The sequence below is a fragment of the Centroberyx affinis genome, unplaced genomic scaffold, assembly GCF_046629955.1.
Source record: "Centroberyx affinis isolate AG114_WGS23_722 - 3 ecotype Tasmania unplaced genomic scaffold, CSIRO-AGI_Caff_v1 ptg001172l_1, whole genome shotgun sequence".
NCBI classification, from domain to species: domain Eukaryota; kingdom Metazoa; phylum Chordata; class Actinopteri; order Beryciformes; family Berycidae; genus Centroberyx; species Centroberyx affinis.
The window spans coordinates 155,044-176,529 of record NW_027279702.1 but is presented as its reverse complement, the minus strand read 5'-3'; the positions used below and the strand labels follow the sequence as shown (position 1 = coordinate 176,529).

General features: G+C 41.7%; 6 protein-coding genes across 6 annotated transcripts; all 6 read left to right on the top strand.

Moving 5' to 3' along the window:
* The first annotated feature begins 1,574 nt into the window (after positions 1-1,574).
* LOC139648232 (protocadherin alpha-3-like) lies at positions 1,575-3,967 on the top strand. The gene is given in 3 exon segments (XM_071524286.1): positions 1,575-1,793; positions 1,795-2,073; positions 2,075-3,967. Coding segments are annotated over 3 exon segments (2,391 nt in total).
* Positions 3,968-4,815: 848 nt separating this feature from the next.
* LOC139648231 (protocadherin alpha-3-like) lies at positions 4,816-7,188 on the top strand. The gene has a single exon (XM_071524285.1). It carries the CDS (start codon positions 4,816-4,818, stop codon positions 7,186-7,188), a length of 2,373 nt encoding a protein of 790 aa, XP_071380386.1.
* An 858-nt stretch (positions 7,189-8,046) lies between these two features.
* LOC139648230 (protocadherin beta-15-like) lies at positions 8,047-10,873 on the top strand. Its single transcript, XM_071524284.1, has 2 exons — positions 8,047-10,407; positions 10,724-10,873. The coding sequence occupies exons 1-2, from the start codon at positions 8,047-8,049 to the stop codon at positions 10,871-10,873; spliced, it is 2,511 nt and encodes an 836-aa protein (XP_071380385.1).
* Positions 10,874-11,278: 405 nt separating this feature from the next.
* On the top strand, positions 11,279-13,669 carry LOC139648229 (protocadherin alpha-8-like). The gene has a single exon (XM_071524283.1). It carries the CDS (start codon positions 11,279-11,281, stop codon positions 13,667-13,669), a length of 2,391 nt encoding a protein of 796 aa, XP_071380384.1.
* A 1,282-nt stretch (positions 13,670-14,951) lies between these two features.
* Positions 14,952-17,471, top strand: LOC139648228 (protocadherin alpha-8-like). The gene is made up of 2 exons (XM_071524281.1): positions 14,952-17,309; positions 17,394-17,471. Exons 1-2 carry the CDS (start codon positions 14,952-14,954, stop codon positions 17,469-17,471), a joined length of 2,436 nt encoding a protein of 811 aa, XP_071380382.1.
* Positions 17,472-18,653: 1,182 nt separating this feature from the next.
* LOC139648227 (protocadherin alpha-3-like) lies at positions 18,654-21,026 on the top strand. Its single transcript, XM_071524280.1, has one exon. It carries the CDS (start codon positions 18,654-18,656, stop codon positions 21,024-21,026), a length of 2,373 nt encoding a protein of 790 aa, XP_071380381.1.
* The last annotated feature ends 460 nt before the right edge of the window (positions 21,027-21,486 follow it).

Here is a 21,486-nt window from a genome sequence, read left to right as displayed (position 1 = left end):
TTCATTCTGGATCAGAACGACAACGCTCCAGTCATCTTGTATCCAGTCAGCGCTAATGGTTCAGCTGAAGGTGTGGAGGAGATTCCCCGCAATGTGAACGCAGGACATTTGGTGACTAAAGTGAGAGCCTATGACGCTGATATAGGATATAACGGCTGGTTATTATTTTCACTGCAGGAAGTGACTGACCACAGTCTCTTTGCTTTGGACCGCTACACAGGACAGATAAGAACACTTCGGTCATTCACAGAGACAGATGAGGCTGAGCATAAACTGGTCATACTGGTAAAAGACAATGGGAACGTTTCACTCTCAGCAACAGCTACTGTGATTGTCAAGGCTGTGGAGCCGAAAGAGGCTTTTGCAGCTTCTGATGTTAAAAGTGCGACAAAAAATGATGAGGATAACAATGTGACATTTTATCTGATGATAACTTTGGGCTCGGTTTCAACACTTTTTCTCATCAGTATCATCGTGTTGATTGTAATGCAGTGCTCCAAACCTACAGACTATTCGTCCAAGTATTTACAAGACACAAATTATGATGGGACACTGTGCCACAGCATCCAGTACCGATCTGGAGACAGACGGTACATGTTAGTTGGACCCAGAATGAGTATAGGTTCTACTATAGTCCCGGGCAGCAATGGGAATACTCTCGTGGTCCCCGACAGGAGACGGACATCTGGAGAGGTAAGTGTAATGTCTTCAAGAATTGCATGATGTGTCGTCATTACAAGCTGACTTGTTGGCAGAACTATTTATTGGGGAGATCGTTTGCATATGAGTAATACATATCATAGTACCACTTCCTTCCTGGAAGAACACGGAGAGTACACGTGAAGGCTTACTTCGCATTAACCACTGTCAGTGCACTTATTATAGCTTCCTGACAAAATCTGCAATCACTTTTTTTGATCCTCCTCTCCGTTAGGCAAGATGTAGTTTTTTTTCTGTTTTTTCGCAAGGTACGTATTTTTTTCAAGCCATGTTTATTATTAAGGTTTCCAATGTTATCAAGAGATATTCCACAGCAGTTTTTCTTGCTTGATTGACAGGATGGGTGGTTGGTATTTCTATTGCTTTCTCTCTAAGGAATTTTGACTCTGTATATTGTTTCTTTCCCTGGTCCTGAATCTTAAGCTATGCGCTAGTATAACACATCGTTTCAAAACCGCAGGGCCTTCTTTATATCCATTCCAATCAAGGCAGGATTTTACTGTCTCTAGAGATTGTATGCCGAACTTTGATTTGTTGAAAAGTTTTTCAGACAGAGAAAACTCAGTAGTGTAGCACTTGAACGCATGGTGTCAGTGTAGGTTGGTTGTAAGTGTATGGCTCTCACAGAGCCTTTCGTCACAGGCTTTATTCTGGCCCACCCTTAATAGTGACTGCGATTTTTATCAAACGGCATAGTTGTTTGTGAGCTTACGATTGGTGAGCAATATCTACATTCTTTTTCCATCAATCGATCTGCAGAAGGCATACCTTGGATTACGTTCAGGAACATGACATACAACGTGTCCTTCATAATACGACACATTTAGTGGACTATTCTTTATTACCTTGAAGTCATGGAACAAAGAAGATGTGAGACATGGAAGGAGCGACAGTGGTGGGTCGCCTTCATGGTTGTATTGGATCTTTTATGGAGCGGGGCTTCAGCACAGATCAGGTATTCGATATCTGAAGAAGTTAAAGAGGGAACTGTCGTTGGGAATATAGCTAAGGATTTGGGACTAGATAAGACCACACTAAAAGATAGAGGATATCGCATTGTAACAGGCTCAGCGGGAAGCCCTCTTCGAGGTAAATCAAAATGATGGTATCTTGTACGTGAACAGAAAAATTGACAGAGAGGAGGTGTGCGAACGGACCAGTCCGTGTTTGATCAATCTGAAAACCGTGCTAGAAAACCCACTGGAGATTCATTATGTGGCGGTGGAAATACTTGATGTAAACGACCATTACCCCAGCTTCCCAGAGAAAGAAAAACGATTAGAGATATTTGAATCGACATTACCAGGAGCGAGATTTCAGATCCAAGCTGCGCGCGACCCCGATGGAGGCCATTTTTTCCATTCAGCAATATAAACTCAGCCATAATGACCATTTCAGAGTAGAAGTCAAGGATAGAGGGGAAGACCGTAAAGTACCGTTTTTAGTTTTGCAGAAGCAGTTAGATCGAGAAACTGCTGGAAAACATAGGCTTCTACTAACAGCAATTGATGGAGGAAAACCGGCGAAGTCTGGCGCTATAGAAGTATTTGTTGATGTTCTTGATGTTAATGACAACTCGCCTGTGTTTACTAAAGAGTTATATTCTGCCACACTGAGGGAAAATGTCCCCTCTGGCACGATAGTGATTCAAGTTAATGCAACTGACTTGGATCAGGGTGCAAACGGCGAAATAATGTATTCATTTGGTAACGAAGTTGATTTGAAATTAATGGATCTCTTTAGTGTGGACCCATTCACGGGTGAAATTAAAGTTACAGGTCTAATAGATTTCGAGAAAAGTAAGAGTTATGAAATTGATATACAGGCATCTGACAAGGGACAAGTTCCTTTAACAGCTGACAAGAGCGTAATGATAACTGTAGTTGATGTTAACGATAATGCTCCAGAGATAGAAGTGACATCATTTTCCAGCTCCATCCCCGAGGATTCAAAAATGGGTACTACTGTGGCCCTGATTAGTGTCAATGATTTTGACTCAGGAATCAATGGTAAAGTAATTTGCATAATCAAAGAAGATGTTCCTTTTACTCTATCCCCGTCATTACAAGACAACATGTACGCTTTGGTCACCAAGTCGCGGTTAGACAGGGAAAACAATTCTCAATATGATGTTACAATACTTGCTAAAGACACGGGTGACCCATCTTTGTCATCTGAAAAGACAATACGTGTTGTCGTATCAGATGTAAATGACAACAGTCCAGTGTTTTCATTGAGCCCCTATACGTTTTATGTCACTGAAAATAACACTCCGGGGTCCTCATTATTTTCTGTGAAAGCCTCTGATCGTGATGAGAGTGATAATGCTCTTATTTCATATCACATTTTAAGAGATGTAGGTGGAGATAACAGACTGATTTCATTTCTTAACGTGAACTCTAACAACGGGGATATTTTGGCGCTGAAAAGTTTTGACTTTGAAACCCTGAAAACATTCCAGTTCCATGTTGTTGCCACAGACTCTGGAACTCCATCACTAAGCAGCAACGTCACAGTGAACGTGTTCATTCTGGATCAGAACGACAACGCTCCAGTCATCTTGTATCCAGTCAGCGCTAACGGTTCAGCTGAAGGTGTGGAGGAGATTCCCCGCAATGTGAACGCAGGACATTTGGTGACTAAAGTGAGAGCCTATGACGCTGATATAGGATATAACGGCTGGTTATTATTTTCACTGCAGGAAGTGACTGACCACAGTCTCTTTGGTTTGGACCGCTATACAGGACAGATAAGAACACTTCGGTCATTCACGGAGACAGACGAGGCTGAGCATAAACTGGTCATACTGGTAAAAGACAATGGGAACGTTTCACTCTCAGCAACAGCTACTGTGATTATCAAGGCCGTGGAGCCCAAAGAGGCTTTTGCAGCCTCAGATGTTAAAAGTGCAGCAAAAGAGGACGAGGAGAATAATGTGACGTTTTATCTGATGCTAACTTTGGGCTCAGTTTCAGCACTTTTTCTCATCAGTATCATCGTGTTGATTGTAATGCAGTGCTCCAAACCCACAGACTATTCGTCCAAGTATTTACAAGACGCAAATTATGACGGGACACTGTGCCACAGCATCCAGTACCGATCTGGAGACAGACGATACATGTTAGTTGGACCCAGAATGAGTATAGGTTCTACTATAGTCCCGGGCAGCAATGGGAATACTCTAGTGGTCCCCGACAGGAGACGGGCATCTGGAGAGGTAAGTGTAATGTCTTCAAGAATTGCATGATGTGTCGTCATTACAAGCTGACTTGTTGGCAGAACTATTTATTGGGGAGATCGTTTGTATATGAGTAATACATATCATAGTACCACTTCCTTTCTGGAAGAACACGGAGAGTACATGTGAAGGCTTACTTCGCATTAACCACTGTCAGTGCACTTATTATAGCTTCCTGACAAAATCTGCAATCACTTTTTTTGATCCTCCTCTCCGTTAGGCAAGATGTAGTTTTTTTTCTGTTTTTTTCGCAAGGTACGTATTTTTTCAAGCCATGTTTATTATTAAGGTTTCCAATGTTATAAAGAGATATTCCACAGCAGTTTTTCTTGCTTGATTGGCAGGATGGGTGGTTGATATTTCTATTGCTTTCTCTCTAAGGAATTTTGACTGTATATTTTTGCTCTCCCTGGTGCTGAATCTTAAGCTATGCGCTAGTATAACATATCGTTTCAAAACCGCAGGGCCTTCTTATATCCATTCCAATCAAGGCAGGATTGTACTGTCTCTAGAGATTGTATGCCGAACTTTGATTTGTTGAAAAGTTTTTCAGACAGAGAAAACTCAGTAGTGTAGCACTTGAACGCATGGTGTCAGTGTAGGTTGGTTGTAAGTGTATGGCTCTCACAGAGCCTTTCGTCACAGGCTTTATTCTGGCCCACCCTTAATAGTGACTGCGATTTTTATCAAACGGCATAGTTGTTTGTGAGCTTACGATTGGTGAGCAATATCTACATTCTTTTTCCATCAATCGATCTGCAGAAGGCATACCTTGGATTACGTTCAGGAACATGACATACAACGTGTCCTTCATAATACGACACATTTAGTGGACTATTCTTTATTACCTTGAAGTCATGGAACAAAGAAGATGTGAGACATGGAAGGAGCGACAGTGGTGGGTCGCCTTCATGGTTGTATTGGATCTTTTATGGAGCGGGGCTTCAGCACAGATCAGGTATTCGATATCTGAAGAAGTTAAAGAGGGAACTGTCGTTGGGAATATAGCTAAGGATTTGGGACTAGATAAGACCACACTAAAAGATAGAGGATATCGCATTGTAACAGGCTCAGCGGAAGCCCTCTTCGAGGTAAATCAAAATGATGGTATCTTGTACGTGAACAGAAAAATTGACAGAGAGGAGGTGTGCGAACGGACCAGTCCGTGTTTGATCAATCTGAAGACCGTGCTAGAAAACCCACTGGAGATTCACTATGTGGCGGTGGAAATACTTGATGTGAATGACCACTCTCCTAGTTTTGCAGAGAAAGAGAAAAGGCTTGAGATTTCTGAGTCTGCCTTACCAGGAGCGAGGTTTCAGCTGCAAGCTGCACGCGACCCCGATGGAGGCCATTTTTCCATTCAGCAATATAAACTCAGCCATAATGACCATTTCAGAGTAGAAGTCAAGGATAGAGGGGAAGACCGTAAAGTACCGTTTTTAGTTTTGCAGAAGCAGTTAGATCGAGAAACTGCTGGAAAACATAGGTTTCTTCTAACGGCCATTGATGGAGGAAAACCGGCGAAGTCTGGCGCTATAGAAATACTTGTGGATGTTCTTGATGTTAATGACAACTCGCCTATGTTCACGAAAGAGCTTTTTTCTGCCACACTGAGGGAAAATGTTCCCGCAGGCACAATGGTGATTCAGGTAAATGCAACCGACTTGGATCAAGGTGCAAACGGCGAAATAATATATTCATTTGGTAACGAAGTTGATTTGAAATTAATTGATCTCTTTAGTGTGGACCCATTCACGGGTGAAATTAAAGTAACAGGTCTGATAGATTTCGAGGAAAGTAAGAGTTATGAAATTGATATACAGGCATCTGACAAGGGACAAGCTCCTTTAACAGCTGACAAGAGCGTAATGATAACTGTAGTTGATGTTAATGATAATGCTCCAGAGATAGAAGTGACATCATTTTCCAGCTCCATCCCCGAGGATTCAAGAATTGGAACGACTGTGGCCCTGATTAGTGTCAATGATTTGGACTCTGGAATCAATGGCAAGGTCATTTGCACAATCAAAGAGAACGTTCCTTTTATATTATCCCCGTCATTACAAGACAACATGTACGCTGTGCTCACGAAGTCGCAGTTGGACAGGGAAAACAAGTCTCAATATGATGTTACAATACTTGCTAAAGACACGGGTGACCCATCTTTGTCATCTGAAAAAACAATAAGCGTCGTTGTATCAGATGTAAATGACAACAGACCAGAGTTTTCATCGAGCCCCTATACGTTTTATGTCACCGAGAACAACTCTGCAGGAGCCTCAGTGTTTTCAGTGAAGGCCTCTGATCGTGATGAGAGTGACAATGCTCTTATTTCATATCACATTTTGAGAGTTGTAGGTGAAGATAAACTGACTTCATTTCTCAACATCAATGCTGAAAACGGGGACATAATGTCGCTAAAAAGCTTCGACTTTGAAATATCGAAAACATTCCAGTTCCATGTTGTTGCCTCAGACTCTGGAACTCCATCACTAAGCAGCAACGTCACAGTGAACGTGTTCATTCTGGATCAGAACGACAACGCTCCAGTCATCTTGTATCCAGTCAGCGCTAACGGTTCTGCTGAAGGTGTGGAGGAGATTCCCCGCAATGTGAACGCAGGACATTTAGTAACTAAAGTGAGAGCCTATGACGCTGATATAGGATATAACGGCTGGTTATTATTTTCACTGCAGGAAGTGACTGACCACAGTCTCTTTGGTTTGGACCGCTATACAGGACAGATAAGAACACTTCGGTCATTCACGGAGACAGACGAGGCTGAGCATAAACTGGTCATACTGGTAAAAGACAATGGGAACGTTTCACTCTCAGCAACAGCTACTGTGATTGTCAAGGCTGTGGAGCCGAAAGAGGCTTTTGCAGCTTCTGATGTTAAAAGTGCAGCAAAAGAGGACGATGAGAATAATGTGACATTTTATCTGATGATAACGTTGGGCTCAGTTTCAGCCCTTTTTCTCATCAGTATCATCGTGTTGATTGTAATGCAGTGCTCCAAACCTACAGACTATTCCTCCAAGTATTTACAAGACGCAAATTATGATGGGACACTGTGCCACAGCATCCAGTACAGATCTGGAGACAGACGATACATGTTAGTTGGACCCAGAATGAGTATAGGCTCTACTATAGTCCCGGGCAGCAATGGGAATACTCTAGTGGTCCCCGACAGGAGACGGACATCTGGAGAGGTAAGAACAATATAAGACAGTATAACACTGATTCTATTGACTGCAATTCAGTTTTACAACATATCTATGTGTCCACGCCACAAGTTACCAACATTTCCTTTTCCAAAAAATAATTTATGGAGAGACTATACGAGTTACAATTAATATAAATTGAATTAAATGTTCTTGAGTTTGAGGGGTTGGCCTCCATCGTAAGTACTGGCTTCCTTTTAGAAATTTTCGGGATCAAGTTTATCAATGTCCATGGTTACGAAACTTCAGCGCTATAGGCGCCTTTATGGCAGAACTCTATTGGATGAAGGGGAAGAGTAGGGCTACTAGTAGTACATATAAAAATATCGCTATCCGTGGTGCTGAAACTTCAAACGCAGTTTGCAAAACGCGACACTTTCCTTTGAGATATGAGGTAATATAATGGCAAGTCATCTATAGTAATTACTGTCGTTAATAACGCTTTTTTTTTAATGAAGAGGAAGCAGCATAATTGCTTTTCCAGTGCTTGAAAAGTATGCCCATGTCAGGTCGCCTTTCATCTTCATTATAACAGGTCGTTTGTGTCTTTTTTTTTAAACGTAATTTGTCACCATTTCAACCGTAGTTCTGTAATGTTGTTCTTGGTCACTTGGTGTCAGTGTAATGGCAAATAATGCTTCTATATTTTTTTAACGTAGCCATTAGACCCATCCCTTTCGTCTATTTTGTCATGGGTAGAATAATGTGCGTGTTAACAGCTTGAACACAAAATCTAGCCTCCGTGTAATTTCTAACGCTTTGTTGGTGAAGGAGCGCATTTTGATAACGAATATGACGGGGACAGTTTGCGTCGTTATACAATTTTAGATCTGTGGATCCCTTGTTTTTTATTTGTACGCCATGGAACAAAGAGGACGCCTGGCGTGGAGACAGCGGAGGCAGTGGGCCGCCTACATGGTGGCTTTGGTTACGTTTTGGAGTGGAGTTTCAGCTCAGATCAGATATTCCATCTCTGAAGAAGTGAAAGAAGGAACTGATGTTGGAAACATTGCAAAGGATTTAGGTCTCGATAAGACCACACTGAAAGATAGAGCGTATCGTATTGTGTATGGCTCGACAGAGCCTCCTTTCCGGGTAAATCAGGACGATGGTATTTTGTATGTGAACCGGAAAATTGACAGAGAGGAAGTGTGCGACCGAAGCAAGGTTTGTTTGATCGACTTAAAAACAGTGTTAGAAAACCCACTGGAAGTCCATTATGTAGCGGTGGAGATTTTGGATGTAAACGACCACTCTCCAAGCTTCCCCGAAAATGAAAAGATGTTAGAGATTTCTGAATCTGCATTACCAGGAGCAAGATTTCAGTTGCAAGCTGCACGTGACGCTGATAGTGGCCCATTATCTGTTCAGCAGTATAAGTTGAGTCATAATGAACATTTTCGTTTGGAAGTGAAAGATCGTGGTGAGGACCGTAAAACTCCCAGTTTAATTCTCCAAAAGCCACTTGATAGAGAATCTGTCAAGACCCATATATTACTTCTCACAGCCGTGGATGGAGGTAAACCTCCAAAGTCTGGAAGCATGAAAATAATTATAGATGTCTTCGATGTCAATGATAACCCTCCAGTCTTCACCAAGGACTCCTACACTGTGCAGCTAAAGGAAAATTCCCCCCTTGGTATGACTATTATCCAAGTTAATGCAACAGATTTAGATGAAGGTTCAAATGGCGAAGTTGTATATTCATTAGACAATGACGTGGATGCAAAGGTACGTGCACGTTTTGATTTAAACCCACTGACGGGAGAAATAACTGTGGCAGGAGTCATAGATTTTGAAGAGAGTGGCAGATATGAAATTGATATCCAGGCATCCGACAAGGGTGCGGCTCCATTGACAACAGACAAAAGCGTTATTATTAATATCGTTGATGTAAACGACAATGCACCCGAGATCGAGGTGACATCTTTTTCTCGTGCTCTCCCGGAAGATTCCAAACCAGGAACCACAGTGGCGTTGATTAGTGTAAAAGACTCAGACTCTAGTCTAAATGGAAAAGTTATGTGCTTTATAATTCAAGATGTTCCTTTTACGCTCAGTCCGTCTTTACAGAATAACATGTACTCTCTAGTCACCAAATCGGCTTTGGATCGAGAACAACAATCCCATTATGATGTAACAATTCTTGCTAAAGATGCAGGTGAACCATCCTTGTCATCTGAAAAGACAATAAGCATTGTTGTATCAGATGTGAATGATAACAGTCCAGAGTTTTCACTGTACCCATATACCTTCTACATTTATGAAAATAACGCTCCAGGAGACTCTGTATTCTCAGTGAAAGCCTTTGATCGTGACGAGGGTGATAATGCTCTTATTTCATATCATATTTTAAGGGACAGGGGTGCAGAAAATACTCTATCTTCGTTTTTAAACATTAACTCCGAAAATGGACATATATTGGCACTAAAAAGTTTTGATTTTGAAACACTGAAAACATTCCACTTCCAAGTTGTTGCCACAGACTCTGGAACTCCATCACTAAGCAGCAACGTCACAGTGAACGTGTTCATTCTGGATCAGAACGACAACGCTCCAGTCATCTTGTATCCAGTCAGCGCTAACGGTTCTGCTGAAGGTGTGGAGGAGATTCCCCGCAATGTGAACGCAGGACATTTGGTGACTAAAGTGAGAGCCTATGACGCTGATATAGGATATAACGGCTGGTTATTATTTTCACTGCAGGAAGTGACTGACCACAGTCTCTTTGCTTTGGACCGCTACACAGGACAGATAAGAACACTTCGGTCATTCACAGAGACAGACGAGGCTGAGCATAAACTGGTCATACTGGTAAAAGACAATGGGAACGTTTCAATCTCAGCAACAGCTACTGTGATTGTCAAGGCAGTGGAGCCCAAAGAGGCTTTTGCAGCCTCAGATGTTAAAAGTGCAACAAAAAATGATGAGGATAACAATGTGACATTTTATCTGATGATAACTTTGGGCTCGGTTTCAACACTTTTTCTCATTAGTATCATCGTGTTGATCGTAATGCAGTGCTCCAAACCTAGAGACTTTTCGTCCAAGTATTTACAAGACACAAATTATGATGGGACACTGTGCCACAGCATCCAGTACAGATCTGGAGACAGACGATACATGTTAGTTGGACCCAGAATGAGTATAGGTTCTACTATAGTCCCGGGCAGCAATGGGAATACCCTCGTGGTCCCCGACAGAAGGCGGGCATCTGGAGAGGTAAGAAAATTATCGTCATCAATAGTAGCCCATATCAGTCCTCTTTATCCTGCTTCGTTTAATTGTTGCTTATGTGTGCGAACATGCAAATGGCCCTTGATTGTCACACCATAGTTTTAGTGAGGTTGGAAGTTAGTTGTAAGTTTTTTGGGGCAATGTTTAAGCTTAAGTATAAGTGCATTGTCGGTGTAGTGTTCAGTCCGTGTGTTTCTGAACTGCTGAACTTACAGTTTCAAGCCAGGGGTGTTGAGTGTGTTCATGAAAAGGCCTTGTTCTATGATACTAAAATGTGCTCTTGAGGCTTCTCGATGTGTAGTGGGACAAATTCAACGAATTATCTGTGAATGTGACCAGTTGCGCCAGTCCCTTATCTGCTTTCACACACGCCTTTCCACACTCAAGCAACATTGCGTACGCGCTCATCCCCGTTCAACACCACGAGGAACATTTAGATCAGAACAAGTGAATTTGTTAATATATAATAATAGAAAAGCTGTCTCTTTCTAGCATTTAAAAAAAAAAAAAACACTGTACCGTATCTCTTGATTTTATGTGTAAAAAATATTTTAGGATTTCGTTTATCGTCGTGCAATGTGACACTGGCTCGCATGATGTCAGTGTATTTGTAGAAAAATGCTTCTCAAGATCTCACCGCCATGTCAGTTGGTCCCACCCCTTAGTGGGAATATTATTTCGCCATCGGTAGGAACCTTTCCGTGCAGATGAACGGCAAACACCTACAAACTGCATTTTATTTTATACAATCATTTGGAGAGAGTCAACGAGGGGATGAGTTTGGGAATATGTTGGACAAAGTAGCGGTCGTGATTCACATATAGTTCTTGTATACTATTATTTTTATTCTAAAATCATGGAACAAAGAGGACGAAAGGCTTGGAGGGAGCGACAGCGGTGGGTCGCCTATGTGTTTGCTTTGGTTCTGGTTTGGAGCGGAGCGTCAGCACAGATCAGATATTCCATATCTGAGGAATCAAAAGAAGGCACTGTTGTTGGGAATATAGCAAAGGACTTGGGACTAGATAAGAGCAATTTAAAAGACAGAGGCTATCGCATTGTAACGGGCTCGGCTGAACCCCTGTTCCAGGTTAACCAGAACGATGGTGTTTTGTACGTGAACAAAAAGATAGATAGAGAGGAGGTCTGCGAAGGAAGCAGTACGTGTTTTATCAACCTTAAAACCGTGCTAGAGAACCCACTTGAGATCCATTATGTGGCCGTAGAGGTGCTGGATGTAAATGACCATTCTCCCAGCTTTCCACAGAAAGACAAACGAATTGAAATTTCAGAATCGGTGCTACCAGGGACGCGATTTCAACTGCAAGCTGCAAGTGACGCTGATGTTGGCATCTATTCTGTACAGCAGTACAAACTTACTCACAACGACCATTTCCGACTGGAAGTTATAGACCGTGGTGAAAATGGAAAAGTTCCCGTTTTACTTTTACAGAAGCCACTGGACAGAGAGGTTATGAAAAGGCACACATTTATCCTGACAGCTATTGATGGAGGAAAGCCTCCTAGGTCCGGGACTGTTGAACTAATTGTCGATGTTTTGGACGTGAATGATAATTTGCCAATATTCGCAAAAGATGCGTATTCAGTTACGTTGAGTGAAAATGCTCCAATTGGTACTACAGTCATAACGGTTAACGCCACAGATTTGGATGAAGGATCGAATGGTGAGGTTTTTTATTCTTTCGGTAACAATGTGAATAGTAAGTTACTGAACATTTTCCACGTGGATGCCAATACTGGGGAAATAATTGTTAAGGGACTGATAGATTTCGAAATGAAAGACAACTATGAGATTGATATACAAGCTTCTGACAAGGGGGCCGCTCCTTTGACGACTGATAAAAGCGTAAGGGTCAAAATTATTGATTTAAACGACAACGCACCGGAAATTGAAGTTACATCTTTTTCTGATGCAGTTGCTGAGGATGCCAGACCTGGAACTACAGTTGCATTGATCAGTGTTAACGATTTAGATTCCGGCCTGAATGGCAAAGTTATTTGTTTTGTAAGTGATGATGTTCCCTTTACATTAAAGCCATCCTTACAGGATAACATGTACGCTTTAGTTACCAAATCACCCCTCGATAGAGAAAAAAGGGATAGTTTTGATCTAACTATTGTTGCCAAGGATGCTGGAGAACCAGTTTTATCGTCTGAAAAGTCAATAACCGTTATTGTATCAGATGTGAACGATAATAGCCCCGAGTTTTCACTGAGCCCTTATACTTTCTACATTACTGAGAATAACGCCCCAGGAGACTCTGTATTCTCAGTGAAAGCCTCTGATCGTGACGAGGGTGATAATGCTGTCATTTCATATCATATTTTAAGGGATAGAGGAACAGAAAATACTCTGTCTTCGTTTGTAAACATTAACTCCGAAAATGGAAATATTTTCGCGCTGAAAAGTTTTGACTTTGAAACAATGAAAACATTCCAGTTCCAAGTTGTTGCCACAGACTCTGGAACTCCATCACGAAGCAGCAACGTCACAGTGAACGTGTTCATTCTGGATCAGAATGACAACGCTCCAGTCATCTTGTATCCAGTCAACGCTAACGGTTCTGCTGAAGGTGTGGAGGAGATTCCCCGCAATGTGAACGCAGGACATTTGGTGACTAAAGTGAGAGCCTATGACGCTGATATAGGATATAACGGCTGGTTATTATTTTCACTGCAGGAAGTGACTGACCACAGTCTCTTTGCTTTGGACCGCTATACAGGACAGATAAGAACACTTCGGTCATTCACAGAGACAGACGAGGCTGAGCATAAACTGGTCATACTGGTAAAAGACAATGGGAACGTTTCACTCTCAGCAACAGCTACTGTGATTATCAAGGCTGTGGAGCCCAAAGAGGCTTTTGCAGCTTCTGATGTTAAAAGTGCAGCAAAAGATGAAGAGGAGAATAATGTGACGTTTTATCTGATGATAACTTTGGGCTCAGTTTCAGCACTTTTTCTCATCAGTATCATCGTGTTGATTGTAATGCAGTGCTCCAAAACCGCAGACTATTCATCTAAATATATACAAGACGCAAATTACGACGGGACGCTGTGCCACAGCATCCAGTACAGATCTGGAGACAGACGATACATGTTAGTTGGACCCAGAATGAGTATAGGTTCTACTATAGTCCCAGGCAGCAATGGGAATACTCTAGTGGTCCCCGACCGAAGGCGGGCATCTGGAGAGGTAAGAGATGTTTTGATTAAAAGTGCATAGTTCCTGCTTTGATGATTTGTGACTTTTCCACTGCAGAAGTAGGAGTGTACTTTAAGGCACCGGGTCAGTATCCTTTTGTTTTCCATTTTGAAGACATGGGTCCCTGTTCAGAACACACATGTGTAACTATAGCAGCAGCTCTTGGCCCAGGTTGACGTTTATAATAATAATAAATAATAAAATGTATTTGTATAGCGCTTTTCGAAACAAAGTTACAAAGTGCTTTACAATACAGAATAATATAAATACAGTATAAGGCAGGGTTAAAAGGTGCTTTACAGTACAAATAAGATATACAGCATAGGCAAGAACCAATTAAACAAAGTAAAAGATACGCTTTTACTGTACCCAAGCCATACTGAACAGTGAACAAAATATAATGGAAAAGCATACCGTACCGTGACAGTACGGGTACAGTACGACACAGAAGTGCAGTGGGAAAAGGATGTGTTTCAGCTGGTCGTTCATTGTTTAGTCACATTGAGTTGAAATGTGAAAGTTAACGCCATCGCCAAATTGAGCTAGACCGATTTGCAGTTGGTGATATTCCCTGTCCATGGTGCTGAAATGTTTTCCTGTCTGTTTGCCTTTACGTTTTCATTAATTGTAAAAAATGGTCAAACAACTAATTTATGAAATGCAGTTACCTCACACTGTTTTCATTCATACAAATTTATCTTAGGAAATAGACAACAAAATAGACAATATTCACACGTTTTTGTAGGATGCTCAAACATTGTGATAGGCTTTTTTTTCCCATCTTCATTCAGAAGATTAGGTTGGAGGTTTTTTTTTTTTTTTTTTTTTTTGTTTTGGAATTGGAAAACAAAGAGGGGCAGAGTAGGGGAGACATGAGACTTCTGGCGCGACTGGATCATAGACCAGCAGGGTTACACATATGGCTACAGAGATGGCGGATTTCACCACTCGACTATCTCTGGGTACAGATGGGGAAGATAAACACAATACCATTACACGAATCTGCTATTCCGTTAGAATTTCCTGCAATGAAAAATCAGAACGCATGGTGTCATTGTACTTGAAAAATAACGGCTTCACATGAGCGTTTCGTCATTGGATTTTGGTTCCACCCCTTGACGGTAGCTATTATTACTTGGACATTGGCAGAATCGTTTGTGACTTTACGGCTGACACTTTAAATGTGCCTGCATTTCGAACATTTTGGGAAGAGAATGAACATTTGCATTAATGGATGTGTTGGATACTGTCCCTGTAACGCAGTTATTGTTCTCGTGAAGGATTATTAATTTCGTTTTTAACCATGGAACAAAGAGGATACGAGGCACAGAGGGCGAGACGACGGTGGGTCGCCTTCATGGTTGCTTTGCTTTTGTGGAGTGTGGCCTCGGCACAGATAAGATATTCCATCTCCGAGGAAGTTAATGAAGGAACTGTCGTTGGGAATATTGCAAAAGACCTAGGTTTAGATAAGATCACACTGAAAGATCGGAAGTATCGGATTGTTTCTAGTAGTACGGATCCCCTTTTCCATGTAAATCAGAACGATGGCATCTTGTATGTGAGCCGAAAGATCGACAGGGAAGAGGTATGCGAGCGGAGCAGTACGTGTTTGATTAATCTGAAAACCGTGCTGGAAAACCCACTGGAGGTGCATTACGTTGGGGTGGAGGTGCTGGATGTAAATGACCATTCCCCCAGCTTCCCAGAGAAAGAGAAAAGGTTAGAGATTTCAGAGTCCGTGTTACCTGGAGCACGCTTTCAGCTACAAGCCTCACGTGATCCAGACGGTGGTCATTTCTCCGTTCAGCAGTATAAACTTAGCCACAATGATCACTTCCGTTTGGAAATTAAGGATAAGGGAGAAGATGGTAAAATACCAATATTAGTTTTACAAAAATCCTTAGATAGGGAGGCTGTGAGAAGCCACTCACTAGTTTTGACGGCGTTGGATGGGGGGAAACCTCCAAAATCTGGTGACATGAATATTCGAGTAGATGTATTGGATGTTAACGATAACACGCCCATTTTCTCGAAAGATGTTTACTCTGTGATGCTCGATGAAAATGCTCCAGTTGGCACAACAGTCATACAAGTGAATGCAACTGATCTGGATGATGGTCCAAACGGAGATGTAGTCTACTCGTTTGGAAACAGTGTGAATCGTAGATTATTCAAGCTTTTTGAAATAAACTCATCAACAGGTGAGATAATTGTGAAAGATCTTATAGATTATGAGAACAAGGACAAATATGAAATTGAAATTCAAGCATCTGATAAAGGTCTCGCTCCTCTAACTACAGAAAAAAGCGTCATTATCAAGATAGTTGACGTGAATGACAATGCGCCTGAGATTGAGGTTACTTCATTTTCCAGCTCCATCCCTGAAGATTCCAGACCTGGAACCACGGTTGCACTTATTAGCGTAAGTGATTTGGACTCTGGACTCAATGGAAAAGTTATTTGCTCTGTAGGTGAGGATGTTCCTTTCGCTTTATCACCATCCTTACAAGACAATATGTATTCATTAGTAACAAAGTCGCCTCTGGACAGAGAGAAACAGCCCCAATATGTCCTAACAATAGTTGCGAAGGACGCTGGACAGCCGTCGTTATCATCTAAAAAGACAATAAGCGTCGTGGTATCAGATGTGAATGACAACAGTCCAGAGTTTTCACTGAGCCCCTACACATATTATGTCACTGAGAATAATGCCCCGGGAGCCTCAGTATTTTCTGTGAGGGCCTCTGATCGTGATGAGAGTGATAATGCTCTTATTTCGTATCACATTTTGAGAGATGTAAGTGATGATAACAAACTGACTTCATTTCTAAACATCAACTCTGAAAATGGAGATATTTTGGCGCTAAAAGGTTTTGACTTTGAAACACTGAAAACATTCCACTTCCACGTTGTTGCCACAGACTCTGGAACTCCATCACTAAGCAGCAACGTCACAGTGAACGTGTTCATTCTGGATCAGAACGACAACGCTCCAGTCATCTTGTATCCAGTCAGCGCTAACGGTTCTGCTGAAGGTGTGGAGGAGATTCCCCGCAATGTGAACGCAGGACATTTGGTGACTAAAGTGAGAGCCTATGACGCTGATATAGGATACAACGGCTGGTTATTATTTTCACTGCAGGAAGTGACTGACCACAGTCTCTTTGGTTTGGACCGCTATACAGGACAGATAAGAACACTTCGGTCATTCACAGAGACAGACGAGGCTGAGCATAAACTGGTCATACTGGTAAAAGACAATGGGAACGTTTCACTCTCAGCAACAGCTACTGTTATTGTCAGGGCAGTGGAGCCCAAAGAGGCTTTTGCAGCTTCTGATGTTAAAAGTGCAGCAAAAGAGGACGAGGAGAATAATGTGGCATTGTATTTGATTATAACTTTGGGCTCAGTTTCAACACTTTTTCTCATCAGTATCATCGTGTTGATTGTAATGCAGTGCTCCAAACCCACAGACTATTCGTCCAAGTATTTACAAGACGCAAATTACGATGGGACACTGTGCCACAGCATCCAGTACAGATCTGGAGACAGACGCTACATGTTAGTTGGACCCAGAATGAGTATAGGTTCTACTATTGTTCCGGGCAGCAATGGGAATACTCTAGTGGTCCCCGACAGGAGGAGGGCATCTGGAGAGGTAAGGACAATTAATCGTGTAACAGCAAAACCGCTCTGTAGTTTTTTCTTTTATTTCTTTTATTTTTTTTTATTACATATTTAGGTTCCCACAGTCACAGATTACCAAATTGTGCTTCACAGAGAGTGCTTCACAGAGAGCCTCGTCAACACTAGGTGTTGATGAATATCAATTTCATCCAATGTTGTTAAATTACAGGGGGTTCTTTTTTTTCAAAGTTTTCTGGCGTCTTTCTATACATTTGCTGAGTCTATTCAACTGCTGGTCAGGGTGCTGACATCTTAAGGGGGTCGCACGCCGGGGGCCTTGTCCTGTCTGCTACACAGCGCGACGCGGCACTGTGTGCGACCAACCTTCAGCATGAACTCGCTTTATGGCAAAACTCTATTGGAATAAGGGGATAGTATTTCATATGACCAACATTAACATTAACCATGTCTACTTAACATCCTGCATTTTGTTTTTGTCTACGGGTCACAATGTGTTGCTAGTCGTTTGTGTCACAATGGGTAGTTGGAGATATCCATATTACTGAAGTTCAGTATGAAGTTTGAGTATCAGCTTCATGTTGTCAAATGCTCATTTTATGATTCATCCTTTATTCAAGGATTGTGGCTGTCGCTTGTAAGTTTCTTTCCGGCTTCGTCGCTGTAACTCTGGTGCCCCCTGGCTTGATGCACTCATTTCAATCATACTATAGTTATTAAAAAAAATAAGTAACAGTCTTTGATTTGCATGTTATAGTGCGCTGTATGACAATTTGTTATGAAAAACCTCTGAATGCAGAGTTGTCGCTCTCCTTGGTGCTGACACATGTTTGTTCAAATGGCTTGTTTGCAAAACGCAGATGTATGTATGTATGACAGAAATATGATATGTACTGTATTTTCTGCAAATATAGCCTACTGAAGGGGTAGGTGCTTGTGACTAGTGTCCATTGCTTGGTAAACCAGCCTACGTCAGCTCCCCTCTCGTTATCATTATAGTAACAGGTAGTTTGTCTTTTCAATGCCAAGCATGATTATGGTAAAATAAAAAGTTTACACAACTATAATGTGTTACAAAGTCAAACACATACTGTAATGATAATTCTAATCGCATGGTGTCAGTGAAACGGCAAATAATGCTTCTACAGCTTTTCGTCATAGTCGTTAGGCCCATCCCTTATATTGTAGCATTGCTACAATCATTTGTGTGTTAACGGCTTGAACGCAGACTACACTCCATATGATTTCTAGCGTTCTGTTGGCGAAGGAGCGAATTTTGGAAAGGAATATGACTTGGAAAGCTTTTTTGAATATACAATTATAGATCTGGGGACTACTATATTTTTATCTGCATAACATGGAACAAAGAAGACGTCTGGCGTGGAGAGAGCGATGGAGATGTGTCGCCTACATGGTGGCTTTGGTTACGCTTTGGAGCGGAGCTTCAGCTCAGATCAGATATTCCATCTCTGAAGAAGTGAAAGAAGGAACAGTCGTTGGATACATTGCGAAAGATTTAGGACTTGATAAGAACACATTGAAAGATAGAGATTATCGTATTGTAGGCAGCTCAAGGGAGCCCCTTTTCCTGTTGAATCAGGACGATGGTATCTTGTATGTGAATAGGAAAGTGGATAGGGAAGAGGTTTGTGAGCGAAGCAACGTGTGTATAGTAAACCTTAAAACCGTGCTAGAAAATCCTCTGGAGATCCATTATGTGGCCATAGAGGTGCTGGATGTAAACGACCATTCCCCCAGCTTTCCGGAGAAAGAGAAACGACTAGAGATATTTGAATCAACATTACCAGGAGCAAGATTCCAGCTCCAGGCTGCACGTGACCCAGACGGGGGTCAGTTTTCTGTTCAGCAGTATAAACTCAGCCACAATGATCACTTTCGTTTGGAAATCAAGGAAAGAGGCGAAGACCGTAAGATGCCTTTTCTGATTTTACAGAAGCAGTTAGACAGAGAAGCTATGAGAGAGCACAAGCTTCTGCTTACAGCTATTGATGGTGGGCGGCCCGCGAAGTCCGGAGTGATCGAAATACTGATTGAGGTGCTTGATGTTAATGACAATTCGCCAGTTTTTACAAATAACATATACACTGCCATGTTAAATGAAAATGCAACCCCTGGCACATTAGTGATTCGGGTTAATGCTACAGATTTGGATGATGGTGCAAACGGCGAAATCGTTTATTCATTTGGTAAAGAAGTAGATATAGATTTGCGTAAACTATTTAATATAGACCCAAAGACTGGTGAAATAAAAGTTACAGGTGTGATTGATTTCGAAGAAAATAAAAGCTATGAAATTGATATACAGGCCTCAGATAAGGGCACTATTCCTTTGTCCACAGACAAAAGTGTAATAATAAATGTAATCGACCTTAACGATAACCTCCCCGAGATTGATGTTACATCACTTTCAAAATCAGTCCCCGAGAATTCTAGAATTGGAACAACTGTAGCTCTGATCAGTGTCAGTGATTTGGATTCAGGCCTCAATGGAAAAGTTACTTGCTTTATAAGTGATGATGTTCCTTTTACTTTATCTCCATCATTACAAGATAACATGTACGCTATAGTTACCAATTCACAATTAGACAGAGAACAAAAGTCTCTGTATGATCTTACAATAGTTGCTAAGGACACCGGTGAGCCACCATTGTCATGTGTAAAGACAATAAGTGTTGCTGTATCAGATGTGAATGATAATAGTCCAGAGTTTTCTCTGAGCCCCTATACGTTCTATATTGCTGAGAATAACGCGCTGGGAGCCTCAGTGTTTTCAGTGAGAGCCACCGATTATGACGAGAGTAACAATGCTCTTATTTCATATCACATTCTGAGAGATAGTCGAACAGAAAATACTCTTGCTTCGTTCTTAAACATTAACTCCGAAAGTGGAGATATTTTGGCGCTAAAAAGTTTTGACTTTGAAACAATGAAAACATTCCACTTCCACGTTGTTGCCTCAGACTCTGGAACTCCATCACTAAGCAGCAACGTCACAGTGAACGTGTTCATTCTGGATCAGAACGACAACGCTCCACTCATCTTGTATCCAGTCAGCGCTAACGGTTCTGCTGAAGGTGTGGAGGAGATTCCCCGCAATGTGAACGCAGGACATTTGGTGACTAAAGTGAGAGCCTATGACGCTGATATAGGATACAACGGCTGGTTATTATTTTCACTGCAGGAAGTGACTGACCACAGTCTCTTTGGTTTGGACCGCTACACAGGACAGATAAGAACACTTCGGTCATTCACAGAGACAGATGAGGCTGAGCATAAACTGGTCATACTGGTAAAAGACAATGGGAACGTTTCACTTTCAGCAACAGCTACTGTGATTATCAAGGCTGTGGAGCCCAAAGAGGCTTTTGCAGCTTCTGATGTTAAAAGTGCAGCAACAGATGGTGAGGAGAACAATGTGACATTTTATCTGATGATAACTTTGGGCTCAGTTTCAGCCCTTTTTCTCATCAGTATCATCGTGTTGATTGTAATGCAGTGCTCCAAACCCACAGACTATTCCTCCAAGTATTTACAAGACACAAATTATGATGGGACACTGTGCCACAGCATCCAGTACAGATCTGGAGACAGACGATACATGTTAGTTGGACCCAGAATGAGTATAGGTTCTACTATAGTTCCGGGCAGCAATGGAAATACTCTAGTGGTCCCCGACAGAAGGCGGGCATCTGGAGAGGTAAGGACATGACTGGTATGTGTGTCTGTGCTGTGTATTGTCTGTAGAAACTGCTAATCTATGGAACTACTTAAAATTTTAGGTTGTAAGTAGTCGATCCAGATTCACATGTGGTGCAGCATCTAATTCTGTTGTGGTCGCTGTCCAATCCACTAGTGCTGAATTTAATAAAGAGCTAACACTTTTCCTTTTGTGCATGCATCCTCGTCAAACAATAGAAACGAGTCAACCAGTGTACTGTAGAAAGGTATTTTGTGGTCGATTTTTTTTATCTGCATTGTAACGTCAGATCGTAAGGTGTCAGTGCACATGTAGAATAACGCCCCTCAGTAGAACAGCCTGCCCCTCAGTTATTGGTAGGGTTATTTCGCATTTGCGCTTTTGGAGGATGGATCCAACTCTATATCTCGAGTGTCATTTTTTAAGGTTAACAGTTTTCATTTTTGATCATGATGCCTGAGCTCGCTTTTAC

Bases quoted from the DNA above. Each gene is read 5' to 3' on its own strand.
- LOC139648230 (XM_071524284.1), top strand. From the start codon at position 8,047: ATGGAACAAAGAGGACGCCTGGCGTGGAGACAGCGGAGGCAGTGGGCC. The intron at 10,408-10,723 runs GTAAGAAAATTA...CTCGATGTGTAG, and splicing joins GAAGGCGGGCATCTGGAGAG to TGGGACAAATTCAACGAATT.
- LOC139648227 (XM_071524280.1), top strand. From the start codon at position 18,654: ATGGAACAAAGAAGACGTCTGGCGTGGAGAGAGCGATGGAGATGTGTC.
- LOC139648231 (XM_071524285.1), top strand. From the start codon at position 4,816: ATGGAACAAAGAAGATGTGAGACATGGAAGGAGCGACAGTGGTGGGTC.
- LOC139648229 (XM_071524283.1), top strand. From the start codon at position 11,279: ATGGAACAAAGAGGACGAAAGGCTTGGAGGGAGCGACAGCGGTGGGTC.
- LOC139648228 (XM_071524281.1), top strand. From the start codon at position 14,952: ATGGAACAAAGAGGATACGAGGCACAGAGGGCGAGACGACGGTGGGTC. The intron at 17,310-17,393 runs GTAAGGACAATT...TTACATATTTAG, and splicing joins GGAGGAGGGCATCTGGAGAG to GTTCCCACAGTCACAGATTA.